The sequence below is a fragment of the Neocloeon triangulifer genome, unplaced genomic scaffold, assembly GCF_031216515.1.
Source record: "Neocloeon triangulifer isolate White Clay Creek 2 clone unplaced genomic scaffold, ASM3121651v1 ptg000014l, whole genome shotgun sequence".
NCBI lineage: Eukaryota > Metazoa > Arthropoda > Insecta > Ephemeroptera > Baetidae > Neocloeon > Neocloeon triangulifer.
In genome coordinates, this window is record NW_026775556.1 from 9,648,705 (window position 1) to 9,669,661 (window position 20,957).

General features: G+C 36.7%; 5 protein-coding genes across 8 annotated transcripts in view; 4 read left to right on the forward strand and 1 right to left on the reverse strand.

Annotated features, from left to right (window-relative positions):
• The window catches only part of LOC132201384 (gamma-aminobutyric acid type B receptor subunit 1), a 32,159-nt gene extending 17,849 nt beyond the window's left edge, over positions 1–14,310 (reverse strand). Inside the window, exon 1 of the mRNA XM_059627523.1 lies at positions 14,169–14,310. The gene's annotated coding sequence lies outside the window, so the exon portion shown is untranslated. The remainder of the gene's footprint in view (positions 1–14,168) is intronic.
• On the forward strand, positions 1,203–5,114 carry LOC132200594 (hydroxysteroid dehydrogenase-like protein 1). 3 transcript variants are annotated; one of them, XM_059626187.1, is made up of 11 exons: positions 1,233–1,769; positions 2,153–2,275; positions 2,357–2,467; positions 2,543–2,763; positions 2,817–3,041; positions 3,123–3,785; positions 3,920–4,042; positions 4,111–4,221; positions 4,297–4,517; positions 4,574–4,798; positions 4,866–5,114. In XM_059626187.1, the coding sequence occupies exons 6-11, from the start codon at positions 3,464–3,466 to the stop codon at positions 4,947–4,949; spliced, it is 1,086 nt and encodes a 361-aa protein (XP_059482170.1). In that variant the 5' UTR covers positions 1,233–1,769; positions 2,153–2,275; positions 2,357–2,467; positions 2,543–2,763; positions 2,817–3,041; positions 3,123–3,463; the 3' UTR covers positions 4,950–5,114. The 3 variants fall into 3 exon arrangements, with proteins under 3 accessions (XP_059482172.1, XP_059482171.1, XP_059482170.1); XM_059626189.1 differs by lacking the exons at positions 3,920–4,042; positions 4,111–4,221; positions 4,297–4,517; positions 4,574–4,798; positions 4,866–5,114 and having other exon boundaries at positions 1,203–1,522; positions 1,575–1,769; positions 3,123–3,409; XM_059626188.1 differs by lacking the exons at positions 3,920–4,042; positions 4,111–4,221; positions 4,297–4,517; positions 4,574–4,798; positions 4,866–5,114 and having other exon boundaries at positions 1,203–1,769; positions 3,123–3,409.
• LOC132200593 (uncharacterized) lies at positions 5,556–8,563 on the forward strand. 2 transcript variants are annotated; one of them, XM_059626186.1, is made up of 5 exons: positions 5,556–5,855; positions 6,113–6,389; positions 6,626–6,819; positions 7,124–7,781; positions 7,956–8,563. In XM_059626186.1, exons 1-5 carry the CDS (start codon positions 5,834–5,836, stop codon positions 8,494–8,496), a joined length of 1,692 nt encoding a protein of 563 aa, XP_059482169.1. In that variant the 5' UTR covers positions 5,556–5,833; the 3' UTR covers positions 8,497–8,563. The 2 variants fall into 2 exon arrangements, with proteins under 2 accessions (XP_059482169.1, XP_059482168.1); XM_059626185.1 differs by having other exon boundaries at positions 5,560–5,855; positions 7,953–8,563.
• On the forward strand, positions 9,097–12,752 carry LOC132200552 (putative fatty acyl-CoA reductase CG5065). Its single transcript, XM_059626088.1, has 10 exons — positions 9,097–10,178; positions 10,372–10,558; positions 10,614–10,862; positions 10,927–11,069; positions 11,147–11,256; positions 11,345–11,537; positions 11,793–12,035; positions 12,095–12,226; positions 12,284–12,409; positions 12,476–12,752. The coding sequence occupies exons 1-10, from the start codon at positions 10,162–10,164 to the stop codon at positions 12,540–12,542; spliced, it is 1,467 nt and encodes a 488-aa protein (XP_059482071.1). The 5' UTR covers positions 9,097–10,161; the 3' UTR covers positions 12,543–12,752.
• A 34-nt stretch (positions 14,311–14,344) lies between the features above and the next one.
• LOC132201382 (mucin-2) overlaps positions 14,345–20,957 on the forward strand; it is a 37,410-nt gene continuing 30,797 nt past the window's right edge. Inside the window, exon 1 of the mRNA XM_059627519.1 lies at positions 14,345–14,502. The gene's annotated coding sequence lies outside the window, so the exon portion shown is untranslated. The remainder of the gene's footprint in view (positions 14,503–20,957) is intronic.

Genomic DNA, 20,957 nt, shown 5'->3' on the forward strand with positions numbered 1-20,957 from the left:
TTTTCCCTTCTCAATGACTTTCTGAGTGTGAGCAAATACAATTTTCCAGTGGTGACCGGCGGGTCTTACGGAATCGGAAAGTGCTATGCGATGGAATTAGCGAGAAGAAATATGAATGTAATTCTGGTCAGTCGCACTAAAGAGAAACTTAAACAGGCGGCACTCGAAATAGGTTTAATTTTTTTATATATCGTCATTCTAGTTAAATTTCTAAAAAATACTTTCAGCTTTAGCATACAAAGTGCAGGTGAAATATGTGGTTGCTGACTTGAGTATGGGTAAAGAAGCCATTGGCAAAGTTTATAAAGAGATCAAACATTTGGATATTGGAATCTTGGGTGTGTATAGGAAAAAATTAATAAAAAAAACCTGATAAAATTTACTTAGGTTTTAAAAAGCCTTCATTATCATTCTTTCTCATTAAAATTAATTTTATTAATTTTTTGCAGTTAATAACGCGGGTTCGTCCGGCGGCTTGCCAAATTTCTTTCACAAACTAACGCGTGAAAATATCTGGGAGTTGATGTCACTAAATATGTGCGCCCTTACTGACTTGGTCCATTTGATTTTGCCGGCAATGCGTGCTAAGGGTAAAGGACTAATTGTGAATATGTCATCAGTGTCATCAATTGCTCCAATGATACACGCCTCAACTTACGGAGCTAGCAAGGTAAATTTATTATTTTGTTATCAATAAATTGAAAGATATTAATACTTTAATTGAATGTGTTTTATTGATAGTCGTATGTGGTGAACTTTTCTGAGGCGATTCGCCCAGAGTGTGAGGCCGCAGGGATCGACATTCAAACACTAACGCCTGGTTTTGTACAAACGACACTGCTTAGTTGCGAAACAAAGCGCAGTAAACTTCCAGAGTTTTTAAACCCAACAGCTGAAAAATTTGCCAGAAGTGCTGTTACTACAATTGGGCACATGAAGATGACTTCGGGAACATTGTGGTTCGATTTGCAGGTTTGAAACTGAAATGTTTTCAAATAAATATGCATTTTAAATTTTAATTGCATCTTTCAGAAAACTTGGCTTGAGCTTTTGCCGTACAGACTGCGGATAATCGTAATGGCTTACTTCCTTAAGATGACATGAGACCTCCATTGTTTATTTTACTAATTGCAATGGAGACAGACTTTATAATAATGAACTGTGGAACTTTAAGTGAAATAAAAAGCTTCCGTTTGTTTACAGAAGAACGTGCTTTTTATGCAAGCTCTTCACTTTCGCATGGTCATCATAGTTAATCAGGACGCTAAAAAAAAAAACTGCAAAACCATTGCGTTTTGTCACACGCATTATATCATTTAATGTGGAGTTTTTTACTTGAATTAAACGCTTTATCTTATCGCTATTGTAAATTAGCTTTTTCGGCACTAAAAAAAATATATTTGACGTCTCTTAAATTTCGTGGTGCCTTGAAAAAAGAGGAGAAGCAGGATTATAGCAAATTGTAGGTCACTGGGTGACCACTTGCAAGTGAGAAGAGGCGCTGCTCTCACTGCATGCAGAGGTAATTTGAAAGGTAGGGATTCGCTCTTGTTGGACGGCGTGGTTTGTTTCAGTGGATTTTGTGAGATTGAGGAGGATGGAGTCGCCGATTTCCATCCACTTTTGGATACCACTCTTCATATTGGCAATTTATTTTTTATTTAAATTGTACATCACGCTTGTGGTATTCAAAGTCGTTTTCAAGTACCTCATTTGCAAGTATTGCAAAAAGGAGAGAGACCTCAGAAAATGCTATGGAGAGTGGGCCGGTAAGAAATACTTTTATCCTGGAAAAATCTTAATTATAAATCATAAAAATTATAAAAAATTTTAATTATCTCCGCTCCTTTTAATTTTAAAACAAAAATTATTAAATCCAGTAGTTTTTATTTTATTTTCTGTTAAATAGTTAAATTAACTGGTTGTTCAATTCAAAAAAAATTTGTATTTTATCTGGATATAATAACTGAAATAATTGATAATTAATTGATTATCGCGACCTTTTCATAAAATAATTTAAAATTGCGCTGAAAATTTAATAATTTAGTTTTATATTGCTTCAGGCAAAATATGCAGATAACTTTAAATTAAGCTGCCTGTTTCATCAATATAAACTCTTTAGGATACTAAAATACACACTTTTCTTTTTTAGTTGTGACAGGGGGATCATACGGTATAGGAAAGTACTACGCTATAGAGCTCGCAAAAAGAAAGATGAACATACTTTTGATCTGCCGCAACGAAGAGAAATTAAAAATCGTCAGTCAAGAAATAGGTTCGTAATTTTATTCTGTGTGTGCCAATTGTACGCACACAAAAATCGCAACATGAAAATTATTGATTTCACTTCTTGCAGGTGAAGCCCATGGCGTTGAAACAAGATATTTTGCTGTGGATTTAACCCAAGGTCATGCGGCTATAGACAGAGTAGAAACAGAAGTTCAATGCCTGGATGTTGGAATTTTAGGTTGGCAGATTTTAAATGCATTTAATATTTAATATAAAATTCCTAATCAATCAAATAATAAAAATTTAATTTCAGTTAACAATTCTGGGTCACTGTGCGGTGTTCCTGGTAGCTTCTACAAGTTGACTCGCGAAAACATTTGGAATTCGCTGTCGTTAAACATTTGCGCGCTGACGGATCTAGTGCATGTGATATTGCCAGGGATGAGACAGAGAGGCCGAGGACTGATAGTGAATGTTTCGTCAGTGGCGGCATTGAGCCCGAATCCTCATTCTCCTATTTATGCAGCCAGCAAAGTAGGAAAAATTAATATGTGGAATAATATAATAATCAATCAAAAAATTCGCAGGCTTTTGTACAAAGTTTTTCCGAGGCGATTCGCACAGAGTGTGAGGAGGTTGGAGTGGAGGTTCAAACTCTATCTCCAGGATTTATGAGAAATAGCTTTGGCAAGGGCAAAAGCTATCGACTTCCCGCCTGCCTCAATCCTACACCTCAGGCTTACGCCGCGAGTGCTGTCGCCACGATTGGACACATGAAATGCACCTCTGGAAACGTGGCGCACGAAGTTCAGGTAGTTTTTTTTATCACATCTTTTACAATTAAATTACCATATTCCACCTTATTTCTTTGTGATGGTCCGTTATCTTTTCAGAGTGCGATATTTCAATTCATGCCCATGAATATGCGGCAGAAAATCATGGCTTACTTCTTGGAGAATTTACAAGACAAATGTGGAATAGAGGTATAATTAATTAAGGAGTCTATAAACATCATGAAGAAAAAATACAAAAAATCCTACATCGTTGTGCTTTCCTAAAAAAGCTGGCAAACTGAAACATTTTATTCCTGTTTTATTCCAATATTTCGCATCATTTGCCATAATCTCATTTTCAAATGTAATATTAAATAATAAATTATTATTTCAACTGTTTAAAAGTACCTCTTGAATCTTATTTTCATGAATCATTGCTCTGCACGCATAGAATAACTTGCATGGTAATAATAGCAATGCAGCAGAACGATTACCAGCCACTACATCCAAACAATGGAAAAGTGGGGAGTTTATACTTTCTCTCTGCAGAGCGGTGCAGGATGAAATTTCTCTTTCCTCTCGAAGACCGCGCGCCAGTTAATCAGGCGAGATCTGACACGATGGAAGTGTTATTTTGGATAGCGTTTATTTCAATTGCACTTATTGTGCTGGCTGTCGTCTCTTACTTTGGTTTGGTCATCACTTATATTTTGTACCATTATTTCGTCTGCGCGCTTTTCAAACAAACCAAAGATCTAAAAAAATGCTATGGCTCATGGGCAGGTAAGGTTAAAATCTTTTAAATTACTTCATACAAGATTTTATTATTAAAAAAGGTTTTTTTTGCTGAATATTATTTTTCGGATTTTTTTTCAAGTGTGATTTTGATCATAGAAAAAAGTATTGTTCCATTCCAGTGGTCACCGGCGGCTCTTACGGAATCGGCAAATATTACGCAATTGAGTTGGCCAAGAGAAATATGAACATCATGCTTGTCAGCCGCAGTGAAGAGAAATTGAAAAGTGTTTCCAAAGAAATTGGTAATATGCTTGATAAAACTTTTTTGACGAAACCACATCCAAACTAAGAATGTAATAATTTTTTACAGCTGAAACTTACGGCGTTCAATCTAAATATGTGGCTGTTGATTTGGGTTCTGGTTTGGAAGCCACGCAGAAGGTCGCAAAGGCAATAGAAGGATTGGATATTGGAATTTTGGGTAAGCCATAAAAGAGTTATAATTAATATAAAATAATATAAATTCAAATAAAAAAATTAAATTCCTTATGCCCAGTGAACAACGCAGGGACTTCGGGTGGACTGCCGAATTATTTTGCAAACTTGCCTCGCGAAAATATTTGGAATCTGCTGAATTTGAATATTTGTGCCCTAACGGATTTGGTGCACATTGTGCTACCACAGATGAAGTCGCGTGGTCGGGGGCTGATTGTGAACGTTTCCTCTGTAGCCGCCCTTGCACCGAATCCCTTTTCATCAATTTACGCTGCCAGCAAAGTACCAACAACAGAATAAAAAATTAATTTAACAAATTTTACCATATTTTTTTCTAGGCCTACGTGCACAGCTTTTCAGAGGCCATTAAAGTCGAATGCCAAGGAACTGGAGTGGAAGTGCAAACTTTGGCACCGGGCTATGTAGACACCGATTTCATTCAGAGCAACGTTCACTTGTTGCCAGGACTGTTCAACCCTTCACCTGAGTCATTTTCCAAAAGTGCCGTCGCCACTATAGGCCATATGAAATGGACCTCTGGCTATTGGTCTCACGAATTACAGGCAAGTAGAGGAAAATTTTAATTTTATATTTAAAAAAAATATATATTAATAAATATTTTGCCTTCAGAGCGCTTCTCTTCAGTTACTGCCAGAGTTTTTGAGGCAAATTGTGATGACTTTGTTTGTAGACACAAAAACTTACAAGAGCTAAAAAAACTACTGCTGCAAAAATGCCAATTAATATAAATTAATTTTTAGAGACTTGCACTTTCCTATTAGATAAATTAGCAAATTCTGTGTTATTTTCTCAAATTTATAATGGGAAATGTTCTTATGCTAAGTTAGTACCTGCAATTCCCGTAAGCTAACTTAGCGTGTGAATATCCCTCATTATTTTTTAGCAAATAAAAAATATTGTTGATGTTAATAAAGAAAAAATATTCGTGTGCATATTTTCAAACCACTGCCATTGTCAACCTACAAGAAGTGACACTCGACGTATTAATGCGTGTGTCAGAGGAAATGCTTTCAGTGTCCGTGACCGGCGTGCAATAACAGTTTGAGCATGGCCGTTGAGCAACTTGACGCGCTTTTGTATTTTGATACGCCAAGTTATTTGCAGCATTTTTTAACTCGTTTTTGCGTTCACTTGCCTCCAAAAAGAGCGTATCGCCGCACTTGTGTGTCATCATCATAGACACAGACATTCACCGAAAAAACACGCGGGCGCAATGTTAGGCCAACAGCAGCAGCGAGACGATTACAGGAGAAGAGCTTTCGAAATCTTATCTTATCAAAACCGAGAGAGGGGCGTCATCAGCACCAGAAAACGCGAGTTAGTGAGTTCCTGAGTTAATGACTGGAAACAAGTCGGCGGCTGCTTTTGTATTTCTCACGTACGGTGTCCCTAGTTTGTTTTAAACCCGGCTCGAAAACACACGAACGGTGACAGGGGCTCTACAACCAAAAGGAGAATATTAGCCCAGCCGTTGCAAAATGGGAAAATTCGCGGCTCCGCAGAGTGATTGGAAAGTCTAGTTTAGCTATCTGATAACATGGAGGAGTGCCTGGACGATTACTCAATGTGACAGCACCATGGATCAACTTTTTGAGAGTGGTAAAGACTTTGAAAAAAAAATCATTTTAATTTTAGTTAAATAAAAATAGCAAATCGAAATTATGCATGTTGCATAATATTTGCATTTGTTTTATAGTTACAAGACACCGAAGAGATGATAATCTTGGTCGCAACATCACATTTCACTATTACACTCCGCCCAATTTCAACACGTTAAAAAATATTTTGTGACAAATCCAGCCTCATTGTTTGCCCAACAGTGTATTATTTTTATTACAATTGTCTTTATTTTACAGAGGCTCGAGTAAGTGCCGCGTGGCGATCCACTTTGATGGCGTTACAATTGTTCATTTTCATCCTGGACATGGTATCGGACGTGGCCGTGTCCATCGAGCTTTTCAAGAGGGTGCCGTGGGCCGGAGGAGTATGCCTGTCGTTCGTATTTGTGCCGATTGTTGCGTATGGAGTTCACGAAACTGTGAAATTGTTCACTTCCGAGGAGGAAAAGACATGGCAAAAGGTCGTGGGAAGAGTGCTGGACATTTTATTCTGTCCAATGTTTGCGTTTATAAGGTAATGCTTAATTAATATTGTTTATTCCGTCTATTCCATTAAAATAAGTAAAAAATTGAGAAAATTAAAAAAAAAACAGCCAGAGAGCCGCAGAGTGGATACAACGAGCATATTTATTTAGAAATAATTTAAATTTTTCATTGTGCAGCTCAATTTTATTTACTAAAATTTACGCAAAATATTTTGCAATTAAAAGATATTAAAATAAATATATAAATTTAATTGTTCTTCTTTAGGTATTTGGAAAAGCTTTTTTGGCTAATTGAAGCGAGCATCTCAAAGAGCAAAGAGCAGCGAGAGTTGGCGGAGCGAAGGGCAGAGGAGCCGAGACGCATTGAATGGTACATAGCGTGGAGAGCGCTTTTTCAAGCGGCGCCTCAGTCTCTCCTGCAAATGATGCAGCTCCTTCTCATTGCGGACGTCAATCTCGGTAAGAGTAATTGCACAGTCACTGAAGATTATTTCAAGCTCGTTTTCATTACTGCAAAAAATGACGATCGCGTCAAATCTATTAAAAAGAATTTGACGTGCTAACAAGGAAAAGAACTAATGTAAAATTAAACTTTTACATTGTGTGTATGTAACAAAGGCGTTGATTCCAAGCGGCCCTCTTATTCTTTTCAAATCATGCATGAAATGTCTGGCAATGAAAATAAAATTTATAATACAATAGAATTTTTCAATACACGGAATAAAAAATAAAAATTAATTTTTTTCAAATTATTCCTTCTCAGGCGTGCTCCAGGTGGTTTGCGCATTTACTTCAATTTTGTCTGTGACGATTTTCGCGAGCAAGTTCTCCCGGTTCGAGTCGCAAGACGCAAACGTCGCCCCCTGGCCGCACCAAAAACTGATCTCGGACAAGCATTCTAATTCACAAAGTCGACCTCTTCTGAAGTCATCGCCGCAAGAACAAAGGACAAAGAAGACGAGTGACGTGCCAGACTCGGCAAGGGCTTTGAAATTCCCGCCCTTGACTATTGTCCTGCCTGCCGGAAACACAGACAGCGGCATCGAAGCTGACGTTCCTCAGTCGCCTCCTCCGCCCCCGCTGCCTCCAAGGGCGTCCAGCCTACTGGCACCTAACAGGCCCCCGTCTCGTGTGCTCCACTCGAATGAAATGGATTCGATTTTGAGCGAGAACGATTATAAGAAAATGCCCTTTTTGCGATATTCTTATGTTGAAAGAAGTGAGCGAATGGCGGCAAGTATGGACGCGGCCAACAGAAGGTCCTCTTATCACTATTTGCAAGCGATCGAAAGTGACGGAAGCAACAGAACTTCGATTGTTGCGGCTTCAAGCATCATCACACCACCTGACTTTCCTGCCCCTGCTCCTCCTGAATTTACTTCTCTTAAACCCCCGCCTGGCAAGTTCGACACCGTAGGGAGGTAATAATAAAATATAACAATATAACTACTAAAATTAGAATTTCTTCCTTCAACTTCAAATTTAAAATATTTAATTAATGAATTTAATTAAATAATTTAATGTATGAAATTAATTAATTAATTAAATTTATGATTTTAATTGAACATATTGATTTATTTTCAATTTTCTAGCAGATCAGCTCTGCAGCTCCCAACTCGAAAAAAGGGTCGGAAATATTTGGAAAGCGACTCGACGGCTGGCATAGGAATTCTCCATCTGCACTGGTTCCTCTTTTTCATTTCACGCACCATCGCCCTCGGCGGGCTATTGACCATCGTTCCATACATGTTAGTGGCCGCTCTCGTGGCCTTAGGTGCGGTAGTTGGCCACGTGGCCGCCATGGCCGCCGTCATTACAGTCAACAGCGATAGGTCAACTGTGAAAATATGGCGCAGCATTTTAATTGCTGCTTCATCGCTGTATTGTTTAGTCGAGTTCGGAGTCAAGTTTGAGAAAATCACGCGCATCATGGTAATTTATTGGCCGCTCATTTTCGTCGAGAACTTCGCGGCCGGCTTTTTCGTTTATAGACCAGACGCCACATCAGTTACTGAAAACTGGTGGTCGATTTATTTCTTTTACACAATGATTGTGACCTATGTTCTCGCCGTGGCTTGTCTCATGTTTTACAAGTTGGTGCTTCATCCCAGAAGATATGTGATTTATTACGAGTGAGTTTATTATAAGTGTTATGAATATTCAATAATGCCTGCTGCAATCAAATAAAATTAATTTTATGTGATTTAAATTGCTTTTCTTAACGCATCATTTTCTTACACGTAAAAAATTATGCGGTTTTCGTTTCATAATAAAAGGAAGATTCCGCGATTGCGTTAATCATTTTAGCCGTGAAATTGAGATTCAATTTTCTTTTTGTTCGTCTTGACGTCAAAAGCGACAATAATAATAGATGCGGTGGGAGTTGTGACTGAACTCCATGTAGAGGGAAACTTCACAAGTAACTCCAGAGTAAAATATTTTACACAATAAACTTTCATAAATTTAGAACAAAAGTCATTTTGAAAAAAAAAATGATATTATATTTTATTTGAAATTATTTTAAAATCAATGGAAATTCCAAAGACAAAAATATAGCAATTTTTTAATTGCCCGGTTATTTTGCATCGTTAAATTATAATTGAGCTAAATCGCGGTTCAAGTGTGACTACTGAGGACGCTACTACGATTACGTACCAACCTCGATGCTTGCAATTACGGGGCTGTTAACCGAGTGCACACGTTCTCTTAGCGGCCAAGGTTTATGAATTTTAATTAGCGGATATGATCTGCTCATCATGACGAAGGTATGGAAAGTCTCAATAAAGCGAGAAAAATTTATGACGCAAGGCTGGGTTTTGCACGTGCGTTTCTGATGTTGCCACAGTTTTGGAGGAAAATACAACTGTCAATGGCTTACATTGAAAAATTGCAACATTGCGTAGTCAGTAAACGATTGATTTAATCAAACCATCAAGATAAAATCTCGGAGTAATGTCTTAAGCTTTTGATGCTGGAGTTCAAGAAAATGGCAAATACGTGCTTGGCTTACAAGTTACTAATTGAAAACTAGAGAAATAACTCATCACATTGTTTGAAATGGAATTGTGTTTGAGTGAGTCAACTAAGTTTTTGTGCTAATCAATACAATTTGTCACTATGCATGTGAGCGACTGAAGGTCAATTAAAATATTTTCTTAAAACAAATTAAATAAAATGAGAGTAGATTGAGCTTTCTGAATCATCCAATTCTAAAATTTTTGATGGTAATAATATATTTTATGAACCGAATTTGGTTTCATTTATATTAAATATATTTTTTACAAAAAAATTTTTTGTTCAAGCTTTTATTATAAGGTTAATAAGTTTTTCCGTGCCATAGCTTTCAAAGAAAACCCTGACAAAAAGGAAAATTATGTAAAGCAATTGAGAGGTTTTCCCCTGACAATATACAGCCCCTTCTGTCAACATACTGCTCTTCACCTTATGTAAGTAGCGGGCATTATCCTCTTCTATAATAATTTGCAGTCGCACACGTCAGATATTATATTGTTATTACATAGGCATGTACATATATATAAGAGTACCCTGAGGCATCAAGGTCTCGTGTTCATTCCCATTGAGAGAGGGAGTAGAGCAGAAAAATACTTTGATTTATATTTTTATATTTTGTTGTATCAACCTTGCGAGTCGCCCCCAACTTGGCACAGGGAGGACTAGCAGTGGGGGAGCGGCACAGCACAAAGCATAATTTATAATAAATCTTGGCGTCTTTGAAATTGGTTGGTCATTTGCAGCTCTGCCTCATTCGAATCAACATAGGGTGCGCTGAGCAGTACCGAGATGGATAAGCCGGAAGAGTAAGTACATACAAAGCAAATAATTATTAATTATTACTCTTTTAATTTTTAACTATGCTTTTTTTCTTTTATAAAAAAAATAACAATTTTCTGAATTAAAATTAAGTAAATATAATATCTTAAACTTCTTGTGCTAACTATTTATTAAATTTTGAAAAAAAAAATTAATTCTCCTACATATTTTAAATTGCAGAAGTTTAGTTGCAAATTTTTACGAGGGGAAAACTGTATTCCTAACTGGAGCCACCGGATTCTTGGGAAAGGTTTTGGTTGAAAAAATCCTACGCTCTTGCCCTGGAGTCGATTCCGTGTACTGCTTGGTTCGTCCTAAGCGAGGACAGGATCCCAAAACCAGATTCGAAATCTACATAAAGAATCTTGTAATTGCACCAAATAATATTTTTGCATTCAGTGCTAACGTTGGTACCTCTCTAGGTTTTCGATAGAGTGCGTCAGGAACAACCGCAAAATTTGAGCAAAGTCCACCTAATCTGCGGGGATGTCACGGAAGACGGGCTCGGAATCAGCCAGGAGGATCGCAAATTGCTATCAGAAAAAGTGGATGTGGTTTTTCATTCGGCAGCGACGGTCAAGTTTGTTGAGCCGATCGAGGTTGCTCTGCAAATGAACACATTCGGCACCAGAAAAGTGGTCGAGCTTTGCAGGGAAATGAAAAACCTCAAGGTTGTATGAGCAAAAAAAAAAATGATAAATTTAACTAAATTGCATTTCTGCCCACAAACAACAGGCTTTCGTCCATGTGTCTACGTGCTACTCAAATGCGGTTATTAAAGACATCGCGGAAAAAGTGTATTCACCACCAATGGACCCAGACTTATTGAAAAAGTTGCTCAAGGAAATGCCAACCGAAGAGACAAAGAACGCCAAAAGGTATTTTGGTGTAATTATTTACACATCAGCACTTTTTTGTGGTTCTAAATAAACTAAACTAACTTATCTGTGGGCAGTTTAATAGGCAACCACCCAAACACTTACACCTTCACCAAAGCCATGGCTGAGCATATTGTTTTGAACGAAACAGGAAACATTCCTACTGCAATTGTGAGGCCCTCGATTAGTAAGTATACCAAAGTGCCCAACAAAAACACGCTAGTCGTGCCCTTTTAAAAAGTGCTTTAATAATTTTGTAATTTCTTATTAATAAGTAACCGGTTCGCTGAACGAACCCTTTCCGGGATGGGTGGACAATTTGGCGGGCATCACTGGATTGACCACGGAAACTATGAGAGGAACATATCGTTCTGCGGTTTGTAACGTTGCCTGCCGAGTGGACTTGATCCCGGTCGATTTGGTCGCTAATTGCATAATCGTCGCTGCAGCTGAAGTTCACAAAAACAAGTGAGAATTTATTTATATTCGCAAGAATGATGAAAAAAAGTTTTATGTTTCCCTCCAAGTTGACAAATTATTCTAGTGTTATTTTTACAAGCACTCTTTTTTTGTAATAATTTTATTAAATTCATTGTGATGAGTTTTGTGTTTCTATTTTTTTTTCAACACAATTTTTAACAAATTTAAGCTCATAAAATTTCTAATGGTACGACAGTGACAGTTAATTTTCATGTCTTCAAATGGAATAATTTTTCTTTCCAGGCCAGCGAATGGTCCACAAGTGTACAATTGCTCAACTGGTGAACAAAACCCCTTAAAGTGGGGCCGCCTCCGAGATCACATCATTCAAGGCGCGATCGAGACCCCGACGAAGTACATGCAGTTTTACCCGTCGTGCACCTACCGCAAAAGCAAAGCCGTGCACCTTTTCATGGTTTTCTTTTTGCACTACCTGCCGGCCTTAGCGCTCGATCTTTACTTGAAATTAGCGGGAAAGCGACAAATGTGAGCAAAAATTTGTTTAAACTTGAATTTTTCAACTGATCATATAATGCCTTGATAAGGGCAATGAAAATTTTCACAAATACGCGAAACGCTGAAAAGATGGGCGAGTATTTTGCAACGCGCGAATGGAACTTCAAGAGCGCTAACTTGATGCAATTGGTGGAGACGCAAAGTGACGCCGACAGAAAAAGGTATACTTGTTGAATTGGCTTCCTGGATTTTTTGTCTGACGCGCGCAATTATTATAGGTTTAGTATTGACTGCAGACAAATCCACTGGGAAAGCTACGTCAAGAGTTACATCAAAGGGATCGTTATGTTTGTGCTCAAGGACGATTCTTTCACGCAGTCAGTGACAAAAAATAAGCTTCAAAAGTGAGAAATATAATTATTTTTCGCTCAATTTTCCGTAACTCATGCTTTTGATCATTTTTTTGGCAGGCTTTACTGGGTGCAGTTTTTCTGCAGAGGCGTTGTGCTGGTGCTCACATTGGCTCTGCTGTTGTGATTGTAACTTATTCCGCTTATTTTACTTTGGGACAGTGAGCATTATATTAACATTTTTAGTTGATCATTATTTAACCAGAGTAGTAGTGAATATTTCTAATATTTTGTAATTTAATTTTTGAAGGAATTATCACGACATGTTAAATTTCAAGTATCATTTACCTGATTGAGAGTAAATTATTTGTACGGATACAGCAAATTAAAATTCTCAAATCACAAAAAGGCAGCTGTTTTATTTTGATGAATGGTTTTTTCCCAAACTTTCCTCTTATTTTTTACCATGGCATGTTAATATTATCTTCTCTACTTGAAAGCCTTGAAAGCTCATATTATAAGACGAAACCAAAAACTTTGATTATTAAAATAGTTAATTAATAGAGATGCATAAAAAAATTATACTCCATGTAGAATGATGTAGAATAAAGATTATAATTTATTTATTATTATTTTTATAAATAAATTAGATCAATCTTTACTGTTTTAAAGAAGTGTTCCTGCTATATAACATTTTTTCACGCCATTTCAATTTTTTGGCAGAATAATTTGCAATATAATTTTATTGATAATAAAAAATGAATTACGTTAAACGAATCGCAGTTCACTTTGCTCTTTCATGCAGGTATGTATGCAACTTTCACAGCACATAATTTGAGCTGGTTGCATAACATAGGCTTCATGGAAAATGAAAACAAGTGGTGCCAAGACAAGAAGTAAACCAAAGCGAAACGAGAATAACTTGTCGTTGAAATACAAATTGCCATTAATTTCTTGAGCCAGACTTTACAATTGGTTACAATTGCCTGAATATAAACTAATTTTTTTTTACCTAAAACGTTAGCAATAGAATGAACTGTTTTTAAAAATATAAAAAATGTGAAAAAGATTCACTTAATAGAAACAACTAATTTTGGAGTTAAAATGAAATATTTTCTTTTTGAATCCATTTTTTTTTTAATTTTAATTTAATTTAAAATTTAATACATGTGCCAAGTTAACGTTTAAAAAAATCAGAGAGTGTACAAAAAAATATTACTTTAATTTTTATATTATTTTGTCAAAAATTTTTACTCCTTTTAAAAATTTTCCTTCTAATTCCTCTTAAAATTAAAATGTTCAATGTTAGTCAAGTGATATCAAGATTGACAAACTTGCCTGCAAAATTAAAAAAAAAAATTGTAGTACACTTCTTAATTAACATCAGTCAAAATTAAAAAGAAAATAAAATATTTATAAAAATTCAAGCATAACTGTAAATTTAAATCGAAACTCACATTATTAACATTAATAATTATGAATGAATGTATGGTCGAACTTTGATGACAATACATAACCAAAAACTCTTGATCTCACTCAGATCTCTAGTGTTTGTTCCAAAATGAGTTAAATTAATTTTTTTTTTAAATTTGAATTTTCGGTAAAAATTAATTGACAAGTTCAGGCTCAATTTCTATGATTGCATCAATGCAAAATCTCAATGTCAAATCAAACATCCTAACTTGACGGGAGCGATCAAAAGTTCCAGAAGTGTTTGTTTACGTGTGTGTTGCACGTTTTGCGTTTTAGAAATGCGCATAGCTCGCCAGGGCGTGAACCTTTCAGAATGTTTTCAAGTTGACTGTTTCCTTACCTGGCCACGTGGTGCCCAGCGAGGGAAAAGCCCTGGTCGACCTCGTCGTCACGTCGTCCGGCGAATTATTATGCACGCGTGACATAGCACGCCATCAGGTCTTTCCTCAAAAAGATCCAGAGGCCGCGCCCCCTTTGTTTTGCCGAGGAGAGCGCAGCGCACTCACTTTCTCTGATCCGCCGAGGCTCACTGCTGCTTCGCTTGAACCCCATTCAGTCCGCCGACGGTGAACGAACGCGACGAGAATTCTGCAGTCTAGTGCCCATGTGTAGGAGGTGAACTTCGACTGCATTGCATTTCTGTTCTTGACATTTGCACCAACACCTCTATCAAGGTAGGAAAATCTTACATTTTATTAATTTTCTTCCGTTTTCTTCCTTATATTAAAAACAGCAAAATAGGATGATTATATAATTAAAGAAATTGCATTAAAAAAATCACAAAAAGATCAAGATGTTGAAAAATTGTGATTATTTTTTAATATCGATCGAATATACTTTAAATTAAAAAGATGAAAATTATTCACATTAATATAATTGGATAGTTTATTGCGCTATACTTAAAAGCCTTAAAAGTAAGTCTACTAGGAGCACTTTTATCCTACACCGGCCCGTTAATTTGCGGCAAATCAATCAGTATTGCTTTTGAAGTATTTAAATTTTAAATACAATAATAGAAATTACAAATTTTTTTGGCCGTCTTCTGATAAAAAAAGTTCTTATTCGACTCTGAAAAATTTAAGCTTCTTATAATAAGAATCAAGAAGCAGCATATTATATATTATTTTTAAATCAAACCCCAATTTATATCTATTCATATATGTAAAAAAAGAAATTCTCTCCAAAACAAACAGGTAGTTTAAAGAAAGAAAAAAATTAAAACTCTCTTTCGTATTCATTTTTAACTTTTCTTATTTAAAATTATATCCCGTAAGCTGTCGGATAACTTTTGATAAATTTCAAGCTGTTGGCATCGTGCAAACCCAAGCGAGAAAATTCATCTTTCGCGTCCCTGCATTCTTGAATGGGCGCACTTACACTTTCTTTTCTCACAGCACAATCGCGATTTATTTTTATTTATTGTTGAACGCACCTATGGGCGATCACACTCGATGATCGTGTGGTAGAACGGCCAGAAAGACGAAACGACTTGCACATGTCAGAGCGAGAGAGAAATCAATTAATTACTCTTGTGGCGATGCAATTAGGCCGCGGCTCTTTTTTGCAGCCACGTCGTATGTGAAAATAATTTTTTCCAGAGGTAATGAGCAAACAGAGTCATTACCAGCAAATGTAGCCTTGCGACTAATTACTAATTGCACTTCAAAAAATTTCACTCTTCTCTCTGCATACATAATTTTCTAACCCTCTTTCATTTTTATTATTGACACATATTAAAATTTTGTAATTGCCCTCATATAGTTAATTGGCGATTGATTTTCCAACTAGCTGGTAATTGACTCTTTATTACTGGAAGATGATCGGGTTGATTATTTGACACGAGATGAATGGAGAGACAAAGAGCCGCAAGGTGGGAATGTGAAACGTACACACAATCGAACGGGATCAATTATAAATATAAAAGAGACGAACGCGCAGAAAAGAAAATTGCTAAAAGTGAGTGCTGGCGCGAGTAAATGTGTCAATGCGGTGGATGCTCTTGTTGTAGCAGGAAGGCAGAGAGTTGTAAAAATATCGCGTGTCTTGAACGACGGCTAAAATTTTTATATTTATATATCATCATGATACGGTGCCTATTGCGGGTTAAAGTGGAGAGAGAATGCTCGCTCAACTCTCAAAACAAAGCCACGAGATCTGGTTATTAAATTGGATATTTGTGTCAAATGCGTCCTTGAAAGTGTCTTATATTCGCAAGAAGCGAGAGAGAAAACATCGTGTTAGCAAAAATATTTTTAATTGCGAACACAGCGTGAATATTAAATATGTCTGTTTCCCTCAAGTCGCTTCCTCAATTTGCCGCTACAAGAACAAAGTGGGGTAATTTGCAAAACTGAATAATTGTTAAATTATGCTCTAAATTTTGAAATGCATTTCACTACAACTTGTAAATGTTCCACTCACTAATTTTTTTTCTAGATTCCAATCGCAATAGTGTGTTTTTAATTTAATTACTCGCTTTACCTGAATTTACGCGTGTGTGCTGCAAAATTAACATGCGGTTTTCATAGCCTTACTTTATTATCTGATTGTTATACATGCAGCTACTATAAAATTTCTGATGCTGCCTTAAATTTCCCGAGACAGTTACTGATATCTTGATAACTAATACTCTGAAAGCACTGGAGAATAAATAAATTCAAAAATGTAAATTGGCTTCTTTGCGTAAATTGAATTATTTCGACCCCAAATCTTCAAACCTCTGTTCTGCGCGTCTCTTGAATTATTCATGCATGGCGCAATCACAATTGCAAATATCACCAGTCGACAACCATTCGCATGCTTCATTGCGTCATTTGACACAGAAAATATATTGTTTACTCTCATCCCAAATATATAAAACAAGCCAATTCAATGTTAAATATTTCCCCGAATTCTATGTTTTTCGTCAAAGAAATAAGCCGCTATCTTCAAAGGACAGTCTGTGGTCATCCAATTTTTTTCCCTTTCACCTGGCTCCTTAATTAGGCTGATGACCGGCAGGCTAATTATTCGGCTCACACGCACGCTCAAGGTCTAGATTATTAGGCCAGTGTGCGGTATGCATTATAAAAATCGTTGGCATGCACCGGATCTGACGAACGAGAATGAAAGCCTGGAGTAGAGAGTGAGAGCACGCGCTTGACTTATTATCATTCTAATTGTCATGCAGATAGGACTTTTTGTCCTCTCCACCGCATTTCACTTTGAAATTAATGCATTTCGTTGTGAGAATCGCACGCGTTGGGCCCACGTTTTGTCTTCAAATCTATGTGAGCGCATTGTTGTTGTTTTTTTTTTGCGGTTTTATACGCCGCACATTTTCGCTTCTTACCACTCTTCATTTTGAATGCACGCCGACCCGTTTTTAATTAATCTGACTCGGCGAGAGTGAGTATGCACCTTGAAAACGGGGACAGCAGCAGCCCTGCGCGTTTGACTTCTCTTTCGCGAGCGCGTAATTAATCAGAGCGCTCGCTGGACTTTAAAGAGGATGGACAAATGAGATTGTGTCCTCTCTCTTTAACAAAGATATTCAGAAGAGAAATCTGCAATTCTCCCATGAAGTCGTCTTTTTATTTATTTGAGGATGAAATTGAATTTTTAGGTTTTTATATATTTTTTTCTCAGTGGTGTAATTTTTAATACAGTATCAATTTTCACCTCGTAACACTTGCTTGCTTGCTTGCAATGAAAGTATAGATTGAAATGCGCCTATCATCGCTGTCTGCTCTTGCAGAAAGTTTTCTGTACCTTTTATCGTTTCGACCGCACACGCAGCGGAGAATGCATTTTTATTCTTTGAAAAGAAAACGCCTGGTTAACCGACGTCCGCGGCGAGATTCGCTGATAAATGTTTCGCGAGTTTAAGACAGGACGCTGAGTTACTTCCCTGTTGAAAATCAGCATTTTTTTTCGTTCCTTTGCAACCGTGCCCCATGGAAGGGTTATGTAAACGCGGTAGTAATATTTTTAAAGATCAAACACAATGCCAAACGACTATAAATTTACATTCGCGGCACCTGCAACTTTCTCGGCGTGGCCAATGCGCGCGGCAGCTCTATGGGTCTCACAATCAGCCATTTATTTTGATCCTGACCATTATCTCTAAAAATCTAAAATCGCCGTTTTCATATAATAAATGGCTATAAAATTATGATTGAATGGTGAGAAACGCTTTTTCATGTCTTTCGGATGAAATTTATCTCACTTGCAGAAATAACTTTTACTCTTTGATTACAGGGAAATATTCTAAGGTCTCCAGCAATATTCGCAAGCGAGTCATTTTTGAACAGGGTCTCTAAAAAACCTTCTGTCAGATTTCGTGAAATTTAATTTATTTTATTTTGAATTTTCCTTTAATAATTTTCCTCATAGACTTTAACAAGTACTAAAAAACTTATAATTGAATAATATTCTTAAACTTCTTGGAAGTTGTGCTGAAGCAAATAAGATTTGAACTGGTCGAGGCAAATGGCAGAGTTCAACATGTGCTTTTCCCCAAATTAACTCATGCTGCAGCAAAATCCACTATTCAAATGACATACCAGCTGCCGGCCATCCAAAAACAAAACAAACAGCTTTTCCCTTTCAATCGCAGAACGCAGGTTGCAAAATAGAAATTACAAACTCGTGCGTCGCGCGCCGGATCGCCCTTCCTATGTTATGTCAAAATATTTCCCTTTTCATAATCATCCAGACATCAGCACAATTTTAGAAACGGCATATATACCTGACCGGCAACTTTCAGTTTCTATAAAAGGTTCCTCACGTCCTGGCCGGTTCAGGTGTTTTAACTGTTTGACCAATGAATCAAACTACAAGCGAGGGCTCGGCCAAAAAGTGCCTAATGAAATTTTTCACGCCGGCGACCTGGGCTCGCTTGAGGCTACTTTTTCATTCCAATTCCGGCTGATTGCGTAACTTATGTAAGCCTGGGTGTCCCTCGAGACATGCAAATTGCCAAAGTAGCAGGAAGGCTTTAGCATCAAGTGAGCGAGATAAATGTGATGTGGATTTTGGCGAAATGAACGCGCTCTCTACTTGACATCTCGCTTGCTGATGGGATTAAAATCCGAATATTAGCTTCCAAAAAGAAATGTTGCGCTCGAGATGAAGTTCACTCACAATTTTTAAGAAATTAAAAAAAAATACAATACGAAAAATTAAAAATCAAATTTCCAGGTATAACTTTATTTTTTAGTTTTATACCATTTGTATTCAATGCAGCGATTAAGTTTGTCCTTCAAAAATTTACTACTCAAATTTGCAAATTGGTCGCGTCCTTATTGATACTTTAGAATTCTATGAATATAAACTAATCCTATCTTGAATTTGTATGTAAATGAACAGGATATTGTCGATTATTTACCATTCAAAAACCAATGCAATCATGGGAACTATGTTAAATTGACTAAGATCCTTTGAATGTTATTTTATTCATTTATTTTTTGCTATGTCCATGGGAATTTTGTTCTCTATTACCATTATTATCATGCCTGTATAAACGGAAATATGTTATTAAACCATTGTAAGATGGAAACATTTACCATTTACATAACAAAACGCTGCACGATATGAAAAATTTCAAAATCATGCAACTTCTTTTCATCACGATTGAACTCTTGTCTCTCAAGGGCGGCTATTCCATTTATTATTGGATTGTGCGTCCCCTTTGTGCATCAATGGCTAATACGACTTTGATGAAAGTCACTCAATTTGAGAATTCCGTTCGCATGAAAAGGTAATAAAGTTGCTCTCTCAGGTTGTAAAAAGAAGCCTCGCACCAGTGGTTATAAAAGAGACACGTACTCCATCAAATAATGTGTGGGTGCCTGCGTTTCGCATTTTAGTCAACAAACGAAACGTCAGCCGAAGACGCTTGGACAGAATAGTTTTCGTTCATTCTTAAAGTAATTAGTTTTGGAAATAGAGCAAGATAAACTCACAAAATCCACTCTCAAGGCTCATTTTCATTTTAGTTTAAGTTTTTATTTTTATTTTTTTTCCTTTTTAACATTATTTTTTTAATAAAAAAATAATTTAAAAAAAAATTCTTATCTTTATAACAAAAAACTGGCTAAAACAGTTTAACAAGATGTATTTTTATATTTCTTCAGATGTGTAGCGAATCGACTGCGCGATTGCACAGACTTGTAAATAGATACATCATCCAGTTACCTTCCATGGGATGTTGGTGCATTTGTATGCGGCTTTAAAACGCGGTGTTCGGATAATTCAGAAAATCAATACGGAGTGTGTTTGATTACAGTCTCACGACCGCAACATCGTGGAAAGGTGCATTGCAGCACTCATCGCTTGCGTCTCGACATGCTAATTTTTAAAATTTGATCGCAACCCTTGCTCGTCAAAGGGTAATTAAAGAGACAGACTAGAGCAGTCATCGTGACGCGTTCACACACAAAATGTAGATCTTGGCCCTGATAAATCCACACGCTTAGTTTAACTAATTTATATTTAGGAAAGTGAAAACTGCGGGAAATGGGTCTCTCTGCGCTGTAGCTCATCAAAATACGAGTGAACTGCTTACAATGCGGAGCCCCCTGGTTACATTAAGGTTGTGGGAAAACAAACTCACGCACACACGGAATAATAATGCCCGCGGAGTGTGTAAGGATGTGTTTTGTGTTTTAAATAAGTGTAGAAACAGAAAACCACCAAGGACAACCTCAAATTTTGAATTAATGTCAACTGAGTCAACACGAACCAGTTAACACTTCTTTCGACATACATATCAATTACTTTGGCTGTTATTTTGACTGACATGGAAATTATTTGCGGTTTACCATTGACATAAATCACGTAGCCCTGGGCAGGTTACGTTAAAAACAAATTACATAATTTGAATAAGTCTGAATCTGGTCAAAAAAAAATATCAGATTTGAGCCTAGGAAAAAATTTGTATTAAAAAGATGCAGTTGATAATTTTTTTTAACTTTTTTAAGTGAGTTTGTTAGGAAGGGAAGTTTATTTGTCCTGCAAGTCTTGAGAGTAAAATAAAAACAAGAAAATTGCTGCGGTGTCTTGTTAGAAATACTTCCAAGCAAATGTCGCAGCCAGGCACAAAGAGATAAGGTCAGGCGACACTCTGCAGCCCACTCTCAAGCCATAT